This window comes from Candidozyma duobushaemuli (assembly GCF_002926085.2).
Source record: "Candidozyma duobushaemuli strain B09383 chromosome Unknown C_B09383, whole genome shotgun sequence".
Classification (NCBI taxonomy): domain Eukaryota; kingdom Fungi; phylum Ascomycota; class Pichiomycetes; order Serinales; family Metschnikowiaceae; genus Candidozyma; species Candidozyma duobushaemuli.
Window position 1 is genome coordinate 1,434,386 of NW_020289897.1, and position 23,589 is coordinate 1,457,974.

General features: G+C 44.7%; 12 protein-coding genes across 12 annotated transcripts; 6 read left to right on the forward strand and 6 right to left on the reverse strand. All coding sequences in view use genetic code 12, as the record gives it.

Annotated features, from left to right (window-relative positions):
• Positions 1-41: 41 nt before the first annotated feature.
• CXQ87_003518 (uncharacterized protein) lies at positions 42-350 on the forward strand (the record flags this gene model as incomplete). Its single annotated transcript, XM_025481994.1, has 1 exon — positions 42-350. One exon carries the CDS (start codon positions 42-44, stop codon positions 348-350), a length of 309 nt encoding a protein of 102 aa, XP_025336612.1.
• Positions 351-994: 644 nt separating this feature from the next.
• Positions 995-1,699, forward strand: MRT4 (Mrt4p; the record flags this gene model as incomplete). The annotated part of the gene is made up of 1 exon (XM_025481995.1): positions 995-1,699. One exon carries the CDS (start codon positions 995-997, stop codon positions 1,697-1,699), a length of 705 nt encoding a protein of 234 aa, XP_025336613.1.
• A 78-nt stretch (positions 1,700-1,777) lies between these two features.
• Positions 1,778-2,911, reverse strand: MIF2 (Mif2p; the record flags this gene model as incomplete). Its single annotated transcript, XM_025481996.1, has 1 exon — positions 1,778-2,911. One exon carries the CDS (start codon positions 2,909-2,911, stop codon positions 1,778-1,780), a length of 1,134 nt encoding a protein of 377 aa, XP_025336614.1.
• Positions 2,912-6,361: 3,450 nt separating this feature from the next.
• Positions 6,362-6,895, forward strand: CXQ87_003521 (L-methionine (R)-S-oxide reductase; the record flags this gene model as incomplete). Its single annotated transcript, XM_025481997.1, has 1 exon — positions 6,362-6,895. One exon carries the CDS (start codon positions 6,362-6,364, stop codon positions 6,893-6,895), a length of 534 nt encoding a protein of 177 aa, XP_025336615.1.
• Positions 6,896-7,005: 110 nt separating this feature from the next.
• CXQ87_003522 (uncharacterized protein) lies at positions 7,006-7,976 on the reverse strand (the record flags this gene model as incomplete). The annotated part of the gene is made up of 2 exons (XM_025481998.1): positions 7,006-7,302; positions 7,329-7,976. The coding sequence occupies 2 exons, from the start codon at positions 7,974-7,976 to the stop codon at positions 7,006-7,008; spliced, it is 945 nt and encodes a 314-aa protein (XP_025336616.1).
• A 902-nt stretch (positions 7,977-8,878) lies between these two features.
• Positions 8,879-9,607, reverse strand: CXQ87_003523 (uncharacterized protein; the record flags this gene model as incomplete). Its single annotated transcript, XM_025481999.1, has 1 exon — positions 8,879-9,607. The coding sequence occupies one exon, from the start codon at positions 9,605-9,607 to the stop codon at positions 8,879-8,881; it is 729 nt and encodes a 242-aa protein (XP_025336617.1).
• A 2,225-nt stretch (positions 9,608-11,832) lies between these two features.
• Positions 11,833-12,380, forward strand: CXQ87_003524 (uncharacterized protein; the record flags this gene model as incomplete). Its single annotated transcript, XM_025482000.1, has 2 exons — positions 11,833-12,045; positions 12,075-12,380. The coding sequence occupies 2 exons, from the start codon at positions 11,833-11,835 to the stop codon at positions 12,378-12,380; spliced, it is 519 nt and encodes a 172-aa protein (XP_025336618.1).
• Positions 12,381-13,681: 1,301 nt separating this feature from the next.
• On the forward strand, positions 13,682-15,367 carry SRP54 (RNA-binding signal recognition particle subunit; the record flags this gene model as incomplete). The annotated part of the gene is made up of 1 exon (XM_025482001.1): positions 13,682-15,367. The coding sequence occupies one exon, from the start codon at positions 13,682-13,684 to the stop codon at positions 15,365-15,367; it is 1,686 nt and encodes a 561-aa protein (XP_025336619.1).
• Positions 15,368-16,112: 745 nt separating this feature from the next.
• MHP1 (Mhp1p) lies at positions 16,113-19,796 on the forward strand (the record flags this gene model as incomplete). Its single annotated transcript, XM_025482002.1, has 1 exon — positions 16,113-19,796. The coding sequence occupies one exon, from the start codon at positions 16,113-16,115 to the stop codon at positions 19,794-19,796; it is 3,684 nt and encodes a 1,227-aa protein (XP_025336620.1).
• A 113-nt stretch (positions 19,797-19,909) lies between these two features.
• Positions 19,910-20,266, reverse strand: CXQ87_003527 (uncharacterized protein; the record flags this gene model as incomplete). Its single annotated transcript, XM_025482003.1, has 1 exon — positions 19,910-20,266. The coding sequence occupies one exon, from the start codon at positions 20,264-20,266 to the stop codon at positions 19,910-19,912; it is 357 nt and encodes a 118-aa protein (XP_025336621.1).
• Positions 20,267-20,346: 80 nt separating this feature from the next.
• On the reverse strand, positions 20,347-21,828 carry CXQ87_003528 (uncharacterized protein; the record flags this gene model as incomplete). The annotated part of the gene is made up of 1 exon (XM_025482004.1): positions 20,347-21,828. The coding sequence occupies one exon, from the start codon at positions 21,826-21,828 to the stop codon at positions 20,347-20,349; it is 1,482 nt and encodes a 493-aa protein (XP_025336622.1).
• A 172-nt stretch (positions 21,829-22,000) lies between these two features.
• SAM51 (Sam51p) lies at positions 22,001-23,425 on the reverse strand (the record flags this gene model as incomplete). Its single annotated transcript, XM_025482005.1, has 1 exon — positions 22,001-23,425. The coding sequence occupies one exon, from the start codon at positions 23,423-23,425 to the stop codon at positions 22,001-22,003; it is 1,425 nt and encodes a 474-aa protein (XP_025336623.1).
• Between the last annotated feature and the right edge of the window lie 164 nt (positions 23,426-23,589).

Here is a 23,589-nt window from a genome sequence, read left to right on the forward strand (position 1 = left end):
GAGCATATACGTAATAGTCTTGCACCATGCTGAAACATATAATGCCGTTCACCGAGGCTAACACAAAGCGTGTTGCTTCATTATTTAGACAGGCTTTGAGGACGGCGTTCGATTCATCGCTCAAATTTGATGCATACAGAAGAGAGACAATCAAGATTAGACAACAGTTCGAAGCTGGAAGACATGTTTCAGATGTTAACGAATTGGAGACGTTGATCGAGAAAACCAGGGCCAAGCTCCAAGAGTGGAAACACCCTGACCCTTACATTCCTCCTTGCAGACCTGGCGGTACGAAGTATGAGAGAAACTTGCCTTCACCAAAGGGGGCTGTTATCCCAGGCGATTGGTAGATCGTACCATTTGGCATCTTGTCGGTCGCAGGTTAATTTCAGAAACTCAATAACTGAGGCAAATGCCGCAGTCAGATTTATCAACACTACTTTTCAAGCTGAGTATACACAATAAAAAGAAGGGTCTTGACATTGCGGTTGTAGCTGCACCAGATGATAATTTATCTTCACATTCTCTGGCTTTTAGTTTGGTGGCCAATCAGTTAAACAAAGCAACTTGCAGACCGAAGAAACAAACACACTTTTCTGGTAGGGTGGGTCTTACCCACGGGACCGTGTGGCAAAATGCTACCATTGGCTTCGAATGAAGTTGTGATGAGACTGCTCCTTTTATCTAGGAACTGCTTCATTCAATCGCTATCTATTGTTGATAAGAAGTGCCTTCAAATGTAGTATCCTTGCTCGATTTTGCGAATAACGTTGACAGTAAACTTGGTCAGGAACAGAAGAGCTGACACGATTTTTGATTGAGGATGGGCAAAGTCGGTTTTTGATTCTTATAAATTAAGGTTTTCAAATAAAGAAGGAAATTAGGACTATACCATGGAAGCTATCATTAAGGCAAGTCACGTGATTCTGAATTACCATCACTAAGGATAATGCGATGCTCATCACCATAAAATAACCTGCTTTGAAAACAAAATATGCCTAGATCTAGACGCTCGAAGTTGGTTACACTATCCAAAACCGATAAGAAGGGTAAGGAAAATAAGCTTCGCATTTTTGACTCCATTAGAGAGGCGTTAGACGAATACCGATACGTGTATGCTTTGCATTTAGGTGATCTCAGAAATAATTTTCTTCAGGACATAAGAGGCGACTGGGCTGGTTCGAAAATTATTGTGGGCAAGAGAAAAGTATTCCAAAAGGCTTTGGGCGAATCTGTCCAAGATGCCTACAAGGAAAATTCTAATAAGGTCAGCGAGATAATCGCAGCCCCAGAAGGTATCACCGCATGTTTATTCACTAATGAAGCACCAGAAACGGTCGAAGCATACTTCGAAGCTTTTGTCAAGTTTGACTATGCAAAAGCCAACAATGAGGCCCCCATAGACTTCACGATCCCTGAGGGAATTGTTTACTCCAGAGGTGGCCAGATACCGTTAGAGGAGGATGTTCCAATGTCCCACTCTTTGGAGGTAACATTGAGAACGAAGTATAAGTTGCCCACTAAGATCAAGAGCGGCAAAATATTCATGGAAAATCCTTATGAAGTTTGTGCTAAAGGCGATAAATTGGATGTGACGAAAGCATTGATTCTTAAGCAATTTGGTGTTGCCGCTACAGAATTCAAGGCGCACTTGCTCGGGAACCTTGACATTGAAAATGGCCAATTTAAGAAGTACTAATTGATTAAATTCTGTCAAAATGTCCATAAACGATCATCAGATTTTAATTCACGTGTATTGTAGGAGTAGACCCAAGCTTCATTCTCTGCATTGAACAAAAAATAATGTGGCACTCTCTTGACCGACGTTTCTCAAACTATAGATGTTTGAATTGGGAACAATGAAGGAACAGCCCGTTAAAACAACGAAACGATCTTGATTGAGCTCCACTTCGATGCGCCCTTGCGTCACATGAAATATGCACGTCATATCGTTGGAGCTTCTAAGGCTTTTGTAACCGTTTTCTGGCAAGTTGATGAGTCCAGAGGAAATTGACCCTTTTGATGACCTGAATAGTGGAGCTGCCAGAAAGTATTCTGTCTTGTCATTGTCGCCTGTGTCCCTGAAGGACACCCCAGTAGCTGTCCATGCAACTTCCTGCTTAGCACTTGTATCGTCATCAAGGAAAACTTCTACTTCCTTCACACCCTCATTGAACCACAAGGGATCTAGACTTTCGTCCTTTTTAACGGTTTCACCCTTTTTCTGTGATTTTCGTGTCATCTTTCGCTTCTTTGGTTTTGGGTCTGTGTCCTTAACATGTATAATTTCGGTAATTTCTTGTAGAGGAATTTTCTTCAAGTCGTTGATAAGTGTATTATCTTTCTCTGAGATGAAGCCTTCATCTGCACGAGTGTAAACTATTCGTTCGTTTCTCCAGAAGTCTAGTGGCTTCACTCGAGTTCGTTTAGAGCGTCGTAAACTCGTCGACTCGGGAGGAGGTGAAGGTAGCAGAGAATGAGTTCCAGCAACCTCTTCAAATAGTTCATCTTGCGTATTATCAAAATCATCATCGTCAGATATTTGATTATCATTGTCCCACTCAAATTGGTCATCCTTTGATACATTTGATGTGAGCTTTGAATGATCCCTAGAACCGAATTTGACAGGACTTCCTTCTAGGGATGATGCCTGAGGTGAATCAGACTTGTGCGGGCGTTCCAGAGGAGCCATATCCTCGCTTACTGCGTCAACTTCGTATGTTGAGGATTTTGTTGGTGGCCTTAGTTCAAGCGTCTTGAGCTGTTTCGGGCTGGTGGCATTTCCGACAGCCATCTCTTTCGTAAATTCCTTCATCTTAAAAGACTTCTGGCTCAAATCATCATTTGATGAACCCTTTTCAAGATCCTCGAAAGTGATGTCTTGGAAGTCGTCTGCATGTGCATCAAGCATGTTGTCTCCATCACTACCAAAAGATGTTACCTTAACAGGATCATGATGACTGCTGAATGTGAATCGCGGGGATTCTTTAGGGATTGGATCAGATCTTTGGCTCCGGCTCCCTCGATCGGTTGATGAATCTTTATAATCGTTTGATGGTCGGGTATCCTTGAGTGCTGTTGGTATACTTTCCCGTATGCTGCTTCCCTCAGCAAAAAACTCATCTATGTCCTCCATGTCATACTTGTCTCTTATAAGTCCCTCACGGACTCTGAATCCCGTTTTACGAGCCTCTTTCCCAATTTTTATTAGATCCATCGGCTTGACTGTTCGATTATTTGAGTAAACACAACATCTACAACGAGCGCGAAGTCGCGAGGCGCACCTTTGTAGCACCAAAACAAAGTTTCGCGATAAGAGTGCTCTTATCTTGACAACATATGAGACACTAAACATCAAGTTGCGCTATACTTGAGCATTCTGTCCTTTGGCGTTGAGTTAGCTCGTATACAATTGCCTTACCGTCAGAAAATGTGACACAGAGGAGAAATCTAGGGATTTGAATCAGGACGGAGATGTCTCTGGAAGTAACACCTAAGATCGTTCTCGAAAGATTTAGCTGATTTGCAGGGCCGGGAAGCATGAACTCTTGTCTCATAGCATGATTTCCATTGTAATGGCAGAGTCGCATAATTGTTAGCAAACCAGCTTGCGTAGCCAATACAAGTACCAGTAGCTCAGGAATTAGGTGCGAAATTGAAATTCTGTCAGACCAGCCCATATCATTTTGACATTTATGCTCTTCGAAATCAAAGAGGGCCCCGCTGTTTGCTTGGCATAAAAGTGAATCACCTCTCAATAAAGCGACTTCTTTTGGCGTGGAGACGACGATGTGCACATTCAGAAACAACATTTGGACATTCTCCACTAGTTCTGAATGTAAAATTTGCTTTACTTTGTGGGAGTCATCCTCTTCCACAGTGACTTGATCCACTTCATCTAAGGAAGCTAAACCACCTATCCAATATAATGATGGGACGTGGAACTTTTGAATTTTAGAAGCCAATGAAACCTCCCCTTTTTTTTGATTAAGGATTCGTGATTCAACTTCTAAGTTTGTCTCAAGTATCTGCTCATCTCGATAGTGGGCTCCTGTCAAAGCCCTAAACGAGTTTACCGGTAAAAAGTATCTATCGGCAATTGGTTTAGCAGTCCAACAATCGTTGTAGAGCTTCGCATTCAGAAGCTTCTCACATCTTGCGTTTTGAAAGTTCTTGGGATCAAAACGAAAAACAGCTGTAAAAACATCCCCTGAAATACACGCGATGCAGACATACACCTCATGAACATCGTCACCGATGTGGTAGTCCAATATCGAAACCTCAGGAATGTTATGATTCATGGGAAAGCTTTCAATGGCTTTGAATGAATCCTCCTCCGAGCTGTAGTAAAATAACTTGACGAGGTGGTCATTGCACGAGCCGATCGCGACATAATGATAAGATCCCTGACTGTCACCACAGGTAGCAAAATCAACACACCAACACGACGAACCGAGTCGAAGCTCGTAATCGGGTACCACCCTTACGCCGTAGTAGGTTGATCGTGGTCGCTGGTTGATTTCAAATTGACGTATTCTATCATATAACAGGTTGCACCTCCAGATCAAGATCCTGCCGTCATCTGTACACGCTGCAAGAACTGAATGATCCATCCAAGATGAATCATACTTCAAGTAGTTAATAGTATGTGGATTAATGTGCGAAACGGCTGCTCTCAAGTCGTTTGGTGAAGTCGATAGCGGCCGACTATCGAAACGAAATAAGGGAGTTTCTGGCTGATCAGTTGAAGTTGCATCATGAAGTAGGGCAGTATAAAATAGGAGACTTGATTCACAGGCCACAACGAGCAAAGGTTCAACTAAGTCATTATCGTCCATAAACACCAGCAAGTTGTTTTTAAATGGTAGAGAATCACGAAGGCCGTCAAGTTGTTGGACCGAAAGTAGCCTTAGATCGAGCAGGTCATTGTATAGCTCGGCAGGATTGTGACGTACGAAGAGTCCTGTATTTTCTGTTTCCAAGCATGATTCATCCACCTCGTAGAAAGAACGACCATTGTACAAATATTCCGAGACCTGGTCAACTCCGATACTCTGAGCATCAGCAAGCCAAGTTTGATTAGTTCGATCATTGTGGTGCCTGGTTTCGGTGATGTCGGCTTGAGTACTGCGAGTTGGGTTCAAGACAGTATTCTCCACATCATCACCCTCAAATGGCTCAATTGAAAAATCAGCAGCTAGAAAACCTAGACCTTCATCGAGATTTCTGGACCGACTTTGTGAATGTTGCAAAGGTAGTCCTGCGTGGGATTGATTCGTCCTGGAGGCACCGATAAGATTGATCCTTGGGTTATACGATCCCTCGGCTGCCCAAATATTTTGTAAACGACGAGACTGGAAGCTTGTTAGACGTTGCGACTGCCGCAGACCAGTTGCGTTACTTCTGTGGGAATTTAGTGAATTAAGGGTAAGTGCAAACTCCGTTTCTGTCATGGGCATATTGGAGATATTGAAGGGTCACTCAAACGCGAAAGGTAACATTAAGCATGTGTATGCGAGTGTCACAAAGCACCTTCAGAACTTAAGTCGAGTAAAATACCCTCTATTCTTTTAATTGGTAAACAATTTCACGTTATCGATCCGATGAGAGTATCGTTATTTGCGTGCATTATCTGCATTCTATGTACAGCCTTAGGGGAAGCTTTCGGACATCAAAGGGATTATATTGAAATTACCGAGCAAAGATTAGAAAATCGAATTCGGGATAAATTCCACTTACTCAGCTCGAAGTCAGATTTTCGATCACACAAAAACAAAGCTCTTTTATCGGATCGTGAGAATGAGTTTTTCATAAAAGATACTAATCAAACCGTATACTTCGACTATTCGAGTAAGATGTGGTATACGTATCAACACTCAGGTTTAGGAAACCCCATAGCAGATACACGTATTCCACTCACTTGGTGTTACGACACTGTTGGTGGAGGAAAAGGTGCAATCAATCATGCTTTCGAGATTCTGCTCTCGGCGGAGCAGGTCTTCTCAAACGAGGGCAAGGTCGAGGGTATTTTGCAAATTAAGGGCACACTCATTCTGGGGAATTTGGGCGTTGCTTTGTCTGAGAGCATTACATTCAAAGGCGCCCACTCATGCGAAGTGGAGCCAGCGCAATTCGCAAGGATTTACTTAAAGCCTTTTTACCAAGAAGTGTTCGAGGGTCTGCGAGTTGCTGTTGTTTTTGATGATCAACAGGGCCTCAAAGAAGTCGGAGATTGGCAGAAAACATCCTCGTTCAAGCGCTTTTCGCCTCTCCCACCCTTGATAGAGTGCGCACTCGGAGCGGAGCCAGAAATCTGCGATCTGGGAATTCTTTGAATACTCATCGAATCACACAAAACAGAATGGGAGAGGGCAAATTTCATGCTGACTACTCGAATTTTGGCAAAACTCTGAAAAGGGAAGCGTTGGAACTCGTGAGAATGTCTTTTGAGGCTCTCGCTGAGGACTCTAGGTATTGGGTCCTGAATTTGTCTAATGCAGCATCATTACTTTGGCACGCGTATCATTCGCTTGAAATTCCCGTCAATTGGGCTGGCTTCTATGTGGTGGACAAAAACGTCTCCAAAGATTTGGTTTTAGGGCCATTTCAAGGAAAGGTTGCTTGTCAATCAATTCAGATTGGGAAAGGCGTCTGTGGTGTCGCGGCACTGGAGAAGACCACTCAATGCGTGCCCGATGTGGAGCAATTCCCGCGTCACATAGCCTGCGATGGGGAAACAAAAAGTGAAATAGTTGTGCCGATCGTGAAAGATTCGCAAGTTATTGCTGTTTTGGATATCGACTGTTTGGAAAAAGCTGCATTTGACCAAGATGATGCCGAGCTTCTAGAAGCTTTGGCAGTTGCAATCTCAAAATCGCTGGATTGGCCTCAGTAAAAACTGTTTTTTCATACAATAACTTTTGATAATTACACAATAAGACATACAAAAAGAATTGAAAGAATTACCGAATGACTCGAAGCAAGTGAGGAGTATATGGACAGTAGTCAGCCCTGCTCAGATTCGGCTTGAACACGTCTACTTTCCTCTCTCTCCAAATTATGATAAAGCAATGCTTTGGCCTTCTCCACAGCCTTTGCCGAGCCCGTTATAGTGAATACACGCTCAAGAACTCCTTCTTCCTCATCGGAGATGCCGATAGTAGCTCCACTCACTTTGCGAACCCCTTGGATTCGAGCACCATTTTTGCCTATCAATGCACCCACGATATTATTGGGAAAAGAGACAGTTGTAGTAATAGTACGCCGTTGGCCTCCATTAACATCCCCCTCGTTTGAGAGCCTCTAGGCACGTAGTATGTAGTGCCTACGGCGGATGAAAAGTCCTCAATAAGGCATCTCAGGATGATACGCAAGGAGTCGTATAGATTGTCGACAGTTCCTTGCAATTTCACCAACCTCTCAGTCGACTCTGGAAGATGGAGCTTGGATGCTATCATCAGGACGTTACACTCCCTTTGGATTTGTTGGATTCGAGCGCCTCTTGATCCAATTATGGTACCCATTTGGGCATTTGGAATCAAGAGACGTAAAACTGTGGTTTCCCCCTCTATGTTTGGTATCAGCAGTAACTGCTTGAGTGGGAAGTACATGTAGGAGAATTGGGTCTCTGTGGATGCGTTGACCAAAGCCTGGGCGAAGTAGCTTAACGCTTTTGAGGCATCATCAAGAGTTCCACTCACGGTCAAAATTCGCTCGTAGGAACCAGGCTGTAGACTGGATATGCCCGCTCTAGTTCCTGTCTCTTCTCTGATGGAATCAATTACAGCCCCATTTTGTCCAATGAGGCAACCAGCTTCTTTGGCAGAAACAAGAACTCGATAGTTTATCAACGCTGAGGCATATGATGGTTCAGAAAGTGATGGAAGGACTAGCTCAGAAGTATTTTCGGGCCCATTGAGTGCTTCAGGTTCGATTTGACCATCTACTTGAGCCAAGTCGTCGTCATTAAGCTCCATTATGAACGGAAAGTTGGTAAAAAAGCAGCTTGAATTCGCTGACTATAATTTTGTGATGTTTATCCTCAATTAAGACTCAAATGTCGTTAGCTCGTAACAAGTCGCTTGCACTTGTCCTCAGTGAAATCGCTGGTGAAATGCAGCAATTGAGGTTGTGGGGCTTCCAAGTTAAATAGTTGTGGATAGTAAGAGTCCACAGCAGGTACTGACTAAACACAGTAATGTTACGGCAACACGATGCTCTCTAGATAGCACGATGACGAAAAGTGCTGTTGTTTGCTGTGACACACTCAAGTTACTGATGAGGACAATGTATGAGCCCGACTAGGAAGTTGCATAATTAAATGCAGGGCGGTTAGGGAGACCCTTGTTACCTACTGCATCATAAAAGGGAGGAGGGAAAGGAGGAGAGGAAGAATACGTCCGTGTAAATGTTACTTATCAATCAAATGTTGGCCTGATTTTAATTAAATTTATTGTTTGTTGCAAGAAAATGTGGTGAGCTTCGAAAGCTTCTCACTCCGCGATCTCCTCGTATATATTATTGCACCTTGGGATGCATAGCAAGCAGCCACGGCACATCTTCAGGATGAGTCCAACGTAGAAAAATCGGCTTGCCAGATCTGTGGCGATCGATACTTTCAAAACCTTGGTTAGGCGTGTGTGGATTCAATATCAGCTCGACAGATTATTGAGGATTGGCTCGATTGGCTATTATACGCGAGAGAGCGCATGAGGCTGTTAGCACAGATAACAAACGGGCTTCTAAACTGTTCGATGCGCGCAAGTTGGAGACAGAGTTGCAAAGATGCCCTTGGATCTGATGATTTTCATGATAATTTCGAGTCTTAGGTGTTCACTTCTGTAATGCCATTAGTCTATTTGCAACTATCTCGCTTGTATCATGTGAGCAACTTACTCATGCGGAACGTATTAAATTTTTCAAGATCCTTCTCGCGGTTGAGGATATCATTGAATGAGTAAAAATTAATTGTCTCTGAATCAGGAGAACACTCTTCTACGGATTCGGAATCTTCCTCGCGAACATCCGTTTCTTCTTCGTCTTCTTCCAGTGCCAATGCTTTTAAAAGAGAGTTGCATATGAATGATCTTGATCTTGATCTTGACCTCTGACGAGGTCTCAATGCTGTTTTCTTCTCACTAGAGCGATTTGAACACTCTGCCTTCTCGGAATGCTTGAGTTTCTTTCCTTCACCATCGCAATCGCAACATACGACGCTGACCTCGCTAAAGTCTATCTGAGGGTTGGTCAAGATCTCTGCTGAGTGATCCAAGACGGGTGGAATAAAGTCTTCAGTGCTATGGTGGAGCGCAATAGACCGCTGTGAGTCTGTGGAAGCCACAGAGCTCAGTCTTGCATTGTTGAGTTTATTAAGAGCCGTACACATCGACACTCTTGAATTTCTTCTGCTTAAAGAGCCAAATGACAGGGTGCTCAAACAACGTTCAAAAATATCTGGTTGACTGGAACGGCGCAGTTTATTTGTAAGTTTGGAAGCGGAATCTGTCGCCAGAGGCCAAACAAATGGTTCGACGTCCTCTTCGATACGTTGCTGTCGAGACTGCTCATTATCTTCTGTCAGGCAGCTGGTATCCAATGGATCAGGCATTTTGTGAATGTTCTATAGGGACGGTTTCTTCTCTGGTTTTACCGAATGTGGGCTTGGTTTCTCTTTCTTGCAACTTAAAAGAGCGCTTCTATGTGGGTTTGCAGGGGGATTGTGAGAATGGAATTGTAAATGCGCTACCAGAAATCAGGCTAGGGGACCACAGATCTTATATATCAAGCACTCACCAATCTTATATATGCAATTTCCACAAATAATTTAGGTACTTATCGGGTCAAAAGCTGGCATGCAGCGTGACCGTAGTGCACACAGACTTGTTACGTGAGGCTCATGGAATGCACGCTCTCGTTTTGGCTCGGTCAAGGGCCGGCGCCATGGCGATCGAACGAGCACGACGGCTTCGATACAGTTTCGCATCCTGCAAGACGCATGGAAAGGTTTCTTTCCAAATTTTGCCCAGCATTGATGCCCAAAAAGCGGCAAGGCTTTTGGGTGACATGGATGAAATTTTCTTGATTTGACACAAGACAGCAGTGGGTTATTGACGAAGACAATTGAGCTTTCAGTTTCGCTCCTCGCTAGTTTCAGAATTTTTTTTTGCGGCGTTTTATGCGAAAAACGGCTGACGCTTCGGCGACGAATGACTGACGCCTCACAGTGCTTGGTGCAAGGGCGTGTGGAACCTTCAACACCTTGATGATTGCTCCTCACAGCCGTGCCAGTCATTTTGGGTGAAACCTTGTATTACCATCATCAGACGTAGCTGCTCTAACAATCCGAAATTTTAGTTGCTTTTCAAAACACTTAGCAATAGACGGTCCGCAATGAAACGTCGAGCAAGAAATATCCTGAGTGCAAAAAAAAAAAAAAAAAAAAAAAAAAAAAAATAAAAAGTCGTGAGATTCTGCAAGGCCAAGATCATGAAATTTGCCAAATATGTTGTTTAGGCCTTGAGCTGCCACTCCTCCAGATAGGGCGTTTCGCTGAATACAATGAATGACACTGCAAACCAATTGTTAATGAAACATGCAGATTTTTGATCCCGGAGGTTGAAGCGGGGGGCCTCTCATAAATATCAAACAATGGGGCTTACGATTCACCCCGTTGGGATTGGGCCATTTTGCTGATTCCTTCAACTTTTTGAAAACTACATGTTTTTAGTTCCTGGAATAGCAATGCAGCGATAGTTGAATAAGGTTTGGCGTTTTGGAGCGTTAATTATAACGGAAGATTTGGCGGCTCCATACACAACATCACGAAAAGATATACCTTAGGTTATGTCCGGTCCATAAACATTCACTACTACCATCGTAGATCCGTTCTTGACACAAATATGTGGCTTCTGCCGATGTGGCACTCCCGTTCTCCACACACGGCCAAATTCAGAAAAAAAAAAAAAACAAAAAAAAAAAAAGTGGTCTAAAAAGAAAAGACAATTCTCATAAAGGTGGTAGCTGAGGGGCTACCAGAGTTCTTGGAGTCTGACTCCACAAACGGTGACAGAGCCACAGCTACACTATAAGTGATAATTTATGTGAGACATATCTCCACACTCAATTATAAACACGACTCGTCTCCTGATGTGGCATATTTGCAGCGGCTAAATGGTAGATAACGACGGAATTGAATCGGTATTCCTGAGTCTTTTTTTTTTTTTTTTTTTTTTTTTTTTTTCTATGTGGAGAAAGGTAAGGGCCCAAAAGCGCAGCAAATTCGCGAAGCCGTTCGGGGAAAAGGTGCTAGAAAAGCGGAGGCAAAAAGCGCGAAGCAACGCTGGCGGCAATCATGGCTATCTTTTCGGAAAACCCTGGCTCCAATCTGACACTCAGGGGAGCAATTTAGAAGAAGAAAAAGATAATTGAAATGCGCGTATCAAGATGTGTGGCACTGCCTTCGATAAACAGTCCGGTTAGACGACATTTGGGATTGCGTTAACACAGTGATCACAAAATTCAACTCGAGGTGAAGATAACACAACTTCCATGGTGTGGGGTGAAGTGGTGCTCAGGCGGAGAAACTGAGAAAATTAGTCTAGGTTCGTGTGGTGCCCCGTTGTACCACTCGGCGTAAAGTTTTCGTGAGCCCGCTCGAATGTCGCAATTTTGCGCCGATAGAGGTATCATTGCCGAAGGTTGGGCTTGATGGAATTTTCGCCGCAACTGTGCGGGGCCTAATACGGAGCGGCGCTGCTTATCAAAATCATATATAATCGGCACTCTCCACAGTTTTTGCGTTTGACACATTTTTTTTATACGAAGCTTGTCGTAATGCAAAAGTCTAGTAAAAGAATCAAGCTAGAGAAGGAGATTTTCTCCAAATCCATCAAGGACATCGAGAAGATGTTTAGTTGTCCCATGATAGACGAAGAAGAGCGTTTCCACAAACAGCCATCCACGCTGGCCTCGGCGCTGCTCAATAACAACAGACTGGATATTTTCAGTGAAAGCATACTCAAAAAGACTACTTTCGATTACGACTGTGTAAACCTCCTGTTGATGGAGTCTCAAAGCGGGTCGATGACGCTGATTTGGATGAGCCGGAGGAACCCGAACAGCACTTTTTGAAAGCACATAACCTACAGGTGCCTATCTTGCCTTCCTCCTCGCTAATACCTGGGCAGTTACCACAGGCTGCTTCCAGTCCAAGCCACATCCCGCTTGACTTGCGTGACGAGTACGACTTCTTTGATGCCGATGATGAAGCAGGTCTCGTGAGCCCCAGTATCAGATTTCCTTATCACAAGAACTTGGAAAGAGATTTGAAGATTATCGACCAGATGTTCTTGCAGCCTCTTCAGACAATACCTGGCGTTTGATGGCGTGCTTTTGAAAGTAAGACATCCGATCAAAATAACCACTACGCGCCGTGCGCGATGTGGCTTCGGATTTACAAATCCAGAAAACAGCAAGCGTCACAGAATCAACAAACGCCAAATCGCATCGCTATCAGCGAAGCACAAAGGTGTTATGTGAAGCATACGCTTAGGCAAACCATACATTGACGGCATTTACGCATTGAGCAATCTCTTCCCCTCCCCAGACCGGCTTAGTCTGGAAAAATTGTTCATACCTTGTCGGCACATGCAACAGGATTGCGTGTAGCCGGTGAGTTATAGAAGGCATGAGAAGATTTTTTTTTGGTAAATACCAAACGCAATCTAATAGACGTATCATCAAACAATTGGAGATAATTATTGTACAAGCGACATGGCGCGAACGTGGGGGTTGCAAAGATAAGAGTTAGCGACCTGCGCCCCACAGATACCAAGAGAAAATCCAAGAGATAAACGCATTTTCAAACCACAACTGACGGAAAACTCTTAGCGTTGTCGGTTTATTTTCGTCACACAAAACACCACAGAATTGGAATGTCAGACTCGATCTTGAGCAGATTTTTCTGCCATTTCGGAGATATTTGCGCTTATTGACACACGTCAAAATGCGGCCCGGATTATTATAACAATAGAAAAAACCTTCGATGCTAATCACGCTAATCTCCACCCAGGTATAGCCAGCGATAAAATTGCTACTACACATATTAGACGGTAGATGTTTTTGAGTGAAATAGACCCTTAAATTCATTGAATTTTTTGTTCCATCGTCTCTAATTTGCGTTTATGGTAGTCTTCCCATTATTACTCAGCTAATTATTCCTGAAGCCACACCTATTGCAGAACAGGTGAATACTCGTGGGGTAAGGGATACTTTATTTGCGCATTGCAGATACGACTTTCTTATCGCGTTATCTTAGTATAACTTTACTGCGGTAGCACATCGAGGGGAGAAGAATGTCGTCGAAGTCTCTAGATAAGAGTTAGGAAACTCCAACTGTTGTGGTCATAGTTGAGCATGAAATTTCAAGTCATGACTTTTTTATTCCTTCTTGTTGAGGAAAATGCTTCATAAGACGTCAGTCATGCTCTTATCTGAAACATCAGCAACCCATATATTAAATGGCCATTTTGCCTTTCGATCCATAGGCTCCAAACAAGTTTGAAAAACCTCCATACACCAATATTCATTTGTCGGTGCGAACATTTTTCTTCAAGGAGGTACGGGTGTCAACCACGAAACCTCATTTCTTCAAGTCAGGCGGTCTGAATCGAATCAAGTAATCATGGTATTAGCGGACTTGGGCCTGCGCTTGAGAAGCGCATTGAGCACAGTCAATTCCGGCTCTGAATCTGAGGTTCAGAGTTTGGTGAAGGACATTTGCACAGCATTGCTAGAGTCTGACGTTAACGTCAAGCTCGTGGCCAAGTTAAGAGACAATATCAAGAAAAAGTGTGCCACTGAAATCGCCAATGAAAACGAATCATCCGCCAATAAGCGCAAGAAGTTGCAAAAAATCGTGTTTGACGAGTTGTGTGGATTAGTGGACTCTCACGAGGAACCTCCAAAACCTCAGAAACTAAACAGAACCGTCGCAAAGACAAAGGGAGGTAAGAAGACCAAGAAGCAAGCAAGCTCGCATATTATAATGTTTGTCGGTTTACAAGGTGCTGGTAAGACGACATCGTGTACGAAGTTGGCCGTATACTATAAAAAGAGAGGATACAAGGTCGGTCTTGTCTGTGCGGATACATTCAGAGCTGGTGCCTTTGATCAATTAAAGCAAAACGCTATCAAATCCTCCATCCCCTTCTACGGTTCCTATTTGGAAACTGACCCTGTCAAGGTTGCATTCGAGGGTGTGACAAAGTTCAAGGAGGACAAATTCGACATTATTATCGTGGATACCTCCGGTAGACACAAGCAAGAACAATCACTTTTTGACGAAATGATTCAGATTGGTGACGCTGTTCAGCCGACCCAGACAATCATGGTCATGGATGCATCTATTGGTCAGGCTGCCGAGGGTCAAGCCAAGGCCTTCAAAGAATCTTCCAATTTCGGTTCCATCATCTTGACGAAGATGGACGGCCATGCTAAAGGTGGTGGTGCTATCTCCGCAGTCGCTGCTACTAACACTCCAATTGTATTTATTGGTACCGGTGAGCACGTTGGAGACTTTGAGGTCTTTAAACCATCAACTTTCATCTCCAAGCTTCTTGGTATCGGTGACATCCAGTCGTTGATTGAACACGTGCAGCTGTTGAACTTGCAAGATGACGAAGGTCACAAACAGACAATGGAAAACTTCAAGGAGGGTAAGTTCACGTTACGTGATTTCCAGACGCAAATGAATAACTTCATGAAGATGGGACCTTTAACGAACATTGCATCCATGATTCCAGGTATGTCCGGCATTATGAATCAGATTGGTGAGGAAGAGACCTCTAAGAAGATCAAAAACATGGTTTATATCATGGATTCCATGACCACCAAGGAACTTGATAGTGACGGAAGAATCTTTACGCAAGAGCCAGAGAGAATCTTAAGAGTTGCCCGTGGTGCTGGTTGCAGTGCCGTTGAAGTCGAGATGGTGTTGCAACAACAGAGGATGATGGCTCTGATGGCCGGTGCTGCTAAGAACATGAACGCAGGTGCCGGAGGTCAAATGCCAGGAATGGGAGGTGGCGGTGGAGCTGCTAACATGCAAAGAATGATGCAGCAGGCGCAGCTGAACCCTAACTTCATGCAGCAGGCGATGAATATGTTTGGTGGGGGTGGAGCAGGTGGTGCTCCCGGAGGAGGTATGGGCAACATGGCTAACATGATGAACAACCCTCAGATGATGCAACAGGCCCAGCAAATGATGAGACTGAACCCCAACTTGATGCAACAAGCCCAGCAAATGATGCAAAATCCTGGAATGATGCAAAAGATGATGCAACAGTTTGGCGGTATGGGCGGTATGTAAACGGCTGCAAAACAATAAGGATGGTTTGACAAGCCAGGTGTGCATACATTGCTCGCATTGCCCGCCATTATCCCGAGGCTGACGCACCAAGTTAGTACGATCTCAGTTAAGCGCTTTACAGCAGAAAAAAAACGAGGCCTTGTTGTGTGGCGTGACCGAACCTTGCTACTCCCATGCTCATTCAAACCGTTTGTCACGACTTTGTCAAAACACAATAGCTCTTAATCGTCGCCAATGCAGCACTCTGAAGCATGATCGTATCTGGGTGCACCAGCATGAGCTGGCCGAAGCACCGAAGTGTCTCGCCTCACTCTTTTTTGTGTTGTCCAGCGAGGCATTGTGTCTAGGACACTCCGCAGTCCTAGCTTCTCTTGATAAACAGGCTTTGCTAGGAAATAATAAATGACATTCTAGCCCTTCGATGTGTCTTTCCGGGTGCATTCGGGTCGTGCATCTTCCGCTCCCCACTTCGAAAGGCCCGACCTAAAGTAGTATATGGAGGGATAGTGATCATGTCGGTCACCTGACTTTCGAATGAGGCTGCGCTGTGTGACGGACGATTATGTAGCCGTCTCTGCTTATACCCGTAGATCCCCAAATAGTGAATTCCGTATCATTAGCTGTTCTTCGATTTTGCTCATTTCTTCCACAAAATTATCCCCGACCATTTGATACCTTTTTTACAGAGGCTTACTAGACCCAGATCCTTAACCCCACATACACAACACTCCACGTCCCATTAACAATGGCTGAGGATGAAGAGCCCAAAAGCTTGAACTGGGATGAGATCCACGACATGGTGGTCCAGAAGGGCAATAATTGCATAAATGGCATAAAGCTAAAGGACATTGACTGGTTCTTAAGAGACTCTAACGTCTCTGCCAATCTCACCAGAAGGGATCTGGAACCAGATATACCACTTCCAGCCGACGATAGAACACTTACCACCCCAGCATCGCCACAGATGGCCACCACCGTTTCCAATACGAATGACAATATCTCAGGGAAACTGAAACCCTCAATATCTCCGATTTCGGAAGAACCCATCACTTCCGCGTCCAATGGACAGGCTTCTTCTCTGCGATCCCTTCCAATTTACCCAAGAAGACGATCCAGTGCTGCCAGTTTGGCCAGTGCAAGCAGCAATGGTAGCTCAGCCAGCAACGGTGGATTCTTTTCGAAACTCAAAAACAAATTCCACAAATCAGATCCGCCCAGTACAAATGCATCTCCTTCCCTCCCTCCACAGTCGGCCAGCGCAGACGGCCAAGACTTATTCAAGAAAGATTATCAAATGCGGCTTTCGAGACAAACATCTCCTTTGAACATCTCGTCATCACCATCCCAATCGGTACCTGATGTGAGGGGGTCCTCCACCAGCCGCAGAGCTTCGCAGGACTCCACTGATCCCAGGCTTGATGAGTACGTTCGCTTTTACAAGCAACCCGATCTGAGACGAAGCTCATTGAGTCGTCGCAACTCTGTACGGTCTGTCAACGGGCTCGAGAGTTGTCTTTTAAACCCGATTCCGCAGAAGAAGCCCTCTATCTCGCAAGAGTCTACTAAGGAGAGCACAACATCCAAATTTTCGTCCTTGCTTCGTCGTAAGAGTGTGTCATCTACTCCAGCTAGCATCAGAGAAGAGACCGGCCGCGACTGCCAATCTTTCGATTCGGCCGATTCTAGCAGTGGCCTGAACTGTACAAGTGCAGAGAACCTTCCACAGTTCAAAGGCTTGAAGCCCTTGAAGCGTGTTGCATTTCACTCACTGACATTCCTCATTGACCCACCACAGCAAATTCCATCTAGAAATCCTCGTAAAGGTAATGTCGACATCTTACCTGGCAATGTTGTCAGGATCAATCCTCTCACAGAAGCTGATAAGGAAGCTATCGAGCGGTCACAGCGCGGACAAGGTGGGGGTTTAGTTGTGGGTGGCACTGGAGCTCTCGGACTCATCAACAAAGATGAACAGGATGACGATGGCGATGCGGCGCCTCAAGAAGATGACGATCCTGAGGCAGAGGCGGAGCAGAGTCCGGTCCAAGATGACAAAGAGGTGGAACAAGATTCCGCTATCGACGAGCATGCGAAGCTGATTGCCATCGACAAACCAATGTTGCATCACACTGCCCGCAAGGGCTACTCAGTGCCTATCAGGAAGATGGCTCTTGATCTCATGTATACTAGATGTTGTCACTTGCGTGAAATTTTACCCATCCCAGCTATAGCCAAGCAGATTCCAAAAGGCACAATGACTCCACTTCCTATAATCCAGCTCCGCAACCCAGCACCATCAATGATCGAGATACAGACTTTTGCCGACTTTATCCGAATTGCACCCATATTCTGTGTTTCTCTTGATGGCGTCAGTCTCTCCCTCGAGCAGTTCAAGATTTTACTCAGCGCCATGGCTTCCAAGACACAACTTGAAAAGTTGAGTTTGAGAAATACGCCCATAGATGCCGAGGGTTGGTCGCTCCTTTGCTGGTTCCTCTCCAGAAACAAAGTCATCAGCAAATTGGATATTACGCAGTGCCCACCATTATCGGTTAATGTTCTCAAGAAAAAAAAGAAGAAGACAGAAGAGGATACCCTCGTCCGTATGAATTGCAACAAAGAGAATAGATCTGATATGGATTGGTCATTGTTTACAGCAACTCTTATTGCTAGAGGAGGTATTGATGAACTCATTCTTACGGGTTGTTGCATCAATGATATTGAAGTTTTCGATAAGCTCATTTCCCAAGCCATCTCGCTCAAAACCTATAGACTCGGAATGGCGTACAACCAAATCCGACCACAACAGTTGAAAATCTTGTTTGAAAAGTGGGTGCTTACAGGTAAAAGCCGTGGACTCGATTTGGGCTACAATGATTTCCTGTCACCAGCCTATTTACATACTATCGTGGACTTGACCAGAGATCCCAGGCTGTCGGCTCTCATACCAAAAACTAATTTAGCGTTCATGAGTTTGAATGCAACAAACATGAGATTCAGCCTGCTCTTCAAAGAGGCCTTCGAGAAGTTCTTGGTTGAGTTACCCAACCTTAAATACCTAGACTTGTCCAACAATCCTAGACTTTTTGGCTCGAGGGTGAGCGGCGAAGCTGATTCTGAAGAGAGCTCGACTTATAATGATGCGCTGTCTGGCTCCCAAAAGGCTCTCAACCTAGAGGCAGAACAGAAACAGAGCCAAGAGGCTATCTTCAGTTATTTCATGTTGAAGCTTCCGTTGTTCAAAGGATTAGTTCGTCTTCATTTGGAGAACAATGGTCTAACCTCGGCTTCTTTGGTGGCCCTCTCAGAAACCATCCCATTTTGCAAGAGACTTGGCTACTTGTCAGTTCTTGGTAACGAACTTGATGTTGTTGCAGGCACAGCTCTTATTGAGGGTCTCAAAAACTCTAAGACTTTAATTACCATTGAGTGTGACTACAACCTTCTTCCAGACTTGTTCAAGGAGCGTATTGGTCTCTACACCATGCGCAACATGGAACGTGCGGTGGAGTTTCAGAAGAATGTTGCCGAGAAGCTGCAAGTTGACCCCGCTGAGATGTCGCTTACAGAGCAGCTTTCACAAATTGTCTCGCAGAAAGCTGCCGGAAAGCTTGACGTCAAATCTCCCGAGGTCAACGCATTTATTGAAAGAGCCAGAGCGGACAGAAGGAACTTGCAGACGACCATTCTTGAATTGCTTCAAATGCAATGGAAGAACGAGCTCAACATTGATGGTAAGGAGACACTCATCCGGTTATTGTTCATTGATTCTTCCTTGGTTAGAGGACTTAAGCTTATTGACGAATCTTTGGTGCCCGAAGAACATTTCAATTCCACTACAAGAGTCAAGTTACTGCTTGTGGAGGATGAAAAGAAGGCAGACAAGGATGATGATGTCAGAAATCTCCAAGATCATAACCACGAGGATCCTGATACGAGAGACCTCTTGGATGTCTCCTCGTCATTACCCTATTCACGCTCGCATTCTCTTACAAGTTTGAATACCCTCAATAAGGAAGAAGGGTCTGTGTTGAAGTTGCTGAAAATCAACAAAGATACACATCTCCTAGACGAGTTTGAAAAGTGCTCTGGTGAAGAGCTTCGTGAGAAAATTCTCAACGTTGATCTTTCCGAGCTCGATCGAGTCATCGCTTTCCTCAACAGGATGAAAGATAAAGGCGTGAGCTTGAAGAGCGTCTTCAACCAGGCACCAGGCTATGATACCAAGAATCTTTTGGCCGAATTCCATCGTCGTCTTGAGACTTTGAAGAGCGGCTCAGCGAATCCGGGAAATGAACCTTCCCACGAACAAAGAGAATACGTCGAGCCTACCGAAGATGAAATCGAGGTCAAGGCTAAAGAGGATGGTAACACTATACATGAAGCATTTGACAGTGTCCTCAACCAATTTCGCCCAGCGAGGACTTAATACACATAATATTTTGGCAGCTTGACGCTGCCTTGCATTCTTCAACTTTCCCGTTTATGTATCCTATGTAACCCTTTTTCTGGTCTTTGCCAGCTGCTCTATTTATCTATCCTTCAAAAATCGTTGTCAGAAAGAACGGGGTCCCGGGTTGATCTTGATGGAGCGTCGTCATCATCACTGTATGCGTCCTCATCATTGTCCAAGTCTGCACCTCTGGCTTCGGCTTCTTCGGCCAAATCCTCACAGGCATCAATCCAATCTGAGTAGATATCAACTGGCTGTGACAAAGAATTGATGGCGGTTTGAAAACTCTGCCCGCAGATCTTGCAAGACAAGTCACCTACACCGTTTTTCTTGTCCAAAGTGCAGATGACGGACTTTTCATGATTGCAAAACAAACAGCGGAAAGTCGTGTCAAGCTTTTGCTTGATCTTCTTCTGTGGCTTGGCAGCGGCCTTCCGTTTGCCCATAGTCGAAACAAGTTATCTAGTGAGCACCAACTCACCTCTCGTTAACTATTAACAAAACGAACCCGTACACCAACACATAATCACAGCTTATTATTCATCATCTCTTCGGCCCTCTTTTTAAGTCTAGCTTCGAGTCTAAATTTTTCAAATGCCATTCTCTCGGCCTTTGGGTCGGGCGGAAATTTAGCCGAGGTTGGGGAAGATGGTGCGGGTGACGGGGAATTCGATCTGCTGAGAACTGTGGGGCTAGCAGACCCATTAGGGGAAGGCGTGTAGCCTAGATTCACCTTGATATTATTGTTGTACTTTTTGTTCATCTTCCTGCCGTATTCATAAAGTTTCATGTCATTTTTCTTGTAGTCCGTCAACCTGAGCGCATCTTGGAAAACCAGTTCGATAAAAGCAGGGTTCGTCTTGATTTTGGCTGCAATTGGATAGTGAAGAAGCAAAGACAAGGCCTCCGAAAAATCACAAAGAACCAACTCGGACTTGATGTGGATTAATAAGACAACCACAAGGAACATGATGGTATCCGGGACAGGGCTCAGGCCAGTATGCGTGTCGATAGCAGCCAACTTATCCCAGAGCAAAGACGGTACTTCCAAGTCGTTACCAAGCTCGCGTAGAAGCAAAAGCCTTAAGTATCGAATGATCCAGAGCTGAGACTCAAGTCGGAGTTTAGTCACCAAATTGTAGTGAATGAGCTGATCAACCTTCATAAGATAGATATTAAACACATTAATGGAGGACATGAGCTCTGCTTCGCTAGCGTAGAATTGCAGTACCAACCCACTCGACACTGTGAACCTATTGAGCATCGTGAACAAGTCGTGCTCGAGGTACTTTTCGTCGAATAGCAGGAAGATATGGCGCTCATCAGCAGAAACAGTATTCGTTGTCGGGAGCGGAATCAGCTCCTTCCTCAAATTGAGGAACATGAGCCCTATTATCTCATGAATGCCTTGCTTGTAACCGATAGACGCATTGCATTTTGACCACACATAAAGGACTGATATGATCTGTCTTTTGTATATCATTGCAGCTTCGCTATTTTCATGAAAGATTGTCTCTCCTGGAAAGAGTCGCTGGACGTCCATGATAATAGACATGAGGAGATCGTTATCGAGCTCAGCCTGAGATGGCGTATGTGTTTCAGCACCATCTAGGGGCATTGCTAAAGGATCATCTGCGATGTTCTCAATTCTATGGAGATGCTGGGGTGCTGGTTTCAGGTTCTGGTTTGATCGGCTGGACTTGGTGGTTTTCTGTTGCGGGAGATAGAACTCATTGTCTTCGTCTAGAAGGTGCCACTGCACAATCATATCCTTCTCTTGACGGAGCTTATGGTATATGACGCGAGACAGGGTTAAAGTTGTGTCCCATTCTCTAAAGTTGAGCGATTCTGTAATCAAGCAGGCCTTCCATAGAAAGAGCCTGGAGAAGTACTTCTTCGCTGGAGTGTATTCATTTCGAAGGACGGCGGTTCTGAACAGGTCTATGCTACCTTTATATTGTTCTATAGATAGAAGAACTTTTGATATAATCTCGTTTTCCTTGATCATTCCAGAGATCTGGTGAGGGTATGGTGCAGCTTGGGCGGTTTTATGTGTGAGCCATACAACTCAATACACAGTGCGTCGCGGTAAGCAAGATCAACCTCTATCTAGACCACAGCAACCACAAAAATAGCCTTGAAATAATCTTTGGCTATTCAATTGCTCAGGTAAACCGCCATCACGTTCTGTTGGTACCACCAATGGAAAGCTCCATCTGGAATCCGTCTCTCACACCAGCAACGTCAGAGGTACGATATCTTTGTGAGACAAAGTATCCAATGTCAAAGTTCACCCACTCGTTGAAATACTTAAGGCCAACACCGCCACTCAATGCTGCACCTGTGCTAGTGGCCAAAACATCCTCTCCGACATTTCCAACAATACCCGTGGCGTAGAGACGAAGGGGGCTGCCCTCGGTTTTCTTGCGCTGCACAAGCAGTGGAAGCTTACTATAAAGGGTAAGGCCAGTTTTGTAGAATTGCAGACCACCTTCGGTGTTCACGCTGTTTCTGGCAAAACCCTTGAATGTCTTGTAACCACCCAAGTAGAACTTGTCAGCCAAGTGGAGCAGTTTGGAGCCATCCGAACCCGAAAGATAGATGTTTCCGGCCTCATTGAAGACGTGTGCGGTGATGGCATTTTTGAAAAATGACTTGTACAAGTTGAGGGAGAAGATCAGCTTCACAAAGAAGGCCAGCCCCAGTGCACCTTCCTCTTGTTCTTGGTCAGAGCTGATCTCGTTCGACAAGAAGGCAGAGAATCCGTCTTGAGGATACACCTTGGTCTTGTCGTTGTAGTAGGAAAGGTTGTTGTAGGCCAAACGGTTCACAATGGACAGCTTGAGGAAGTTACCAGCAAAGTACTTGACTGAATCGGCAGCACCATCATCGATATCGTAAGCTGTTCTTTTGGTCAAGGCCAATCCCGTGAAAGCCGAAAGCAGGTTGTCACGGTTCGCATAAGACACACCAATTGTACCTCCAGTTCTCTTAAGAGAGTTCAATTGCCAGGCCTGGTTGTTGCTCTGGGAGTGGTACAAATCAAGCACAAATCTATAGGTTGGGTCGCGTAGGTTGGAAACAAATCTCAAGGAGGAGAGAAGATGTTCGGAGGGCTTGTATGGTCTGTAGTTGACACCTACATTGATGAGCTCCGCGTTATGGTTGAAGTTGTTGTTCAAGTAGCCCAAATCCACCTCCAAGTTGTCCTCGGTATTGAAGCCCAAGGCAGCATCTCCGCCAACAGATGGAGCACCATCCAAGTCAAAGATCACCTTGGTGGGGATCAGCTTCTCTATATTGTAGCTCTTTGAGGACTGAGGAACAGAACGCAAGTAGTCCACATGCAACGAAGGCTTGACGGATCTGAAGACATTGGTTTTGAGCAAATTGTCCTGGCTTTGGTCCACAATATGTAACAATTGACCCAAGGTGTAGTCGCTCTGGTCAACCAATGGAGATAATAGTTTGGCGAAAAACTGCCTCAGAAGATAGTCACCGCCGGTGACTTCAACACTGCTCAAGTAAACCGGACGAGAGGATGTGTATTGCAAGGCATCCTGTTTCAGAATTTGCGCCAGCAAGTCGCCGTGGGTGGAGGCCATTACGCAATTGAGGTGGTTGCTGATATCTTGAAGAAACAACTGCACTATTGGTCCCGAGATAGTCGTGCGACTCTCAATACAATGTTTCACAGCCGGGCCGTCGGGTGAATTGGATACTCTGAAAAGATTATTTTTAATATTTCGTAATTGTGTTCGTTTCTATA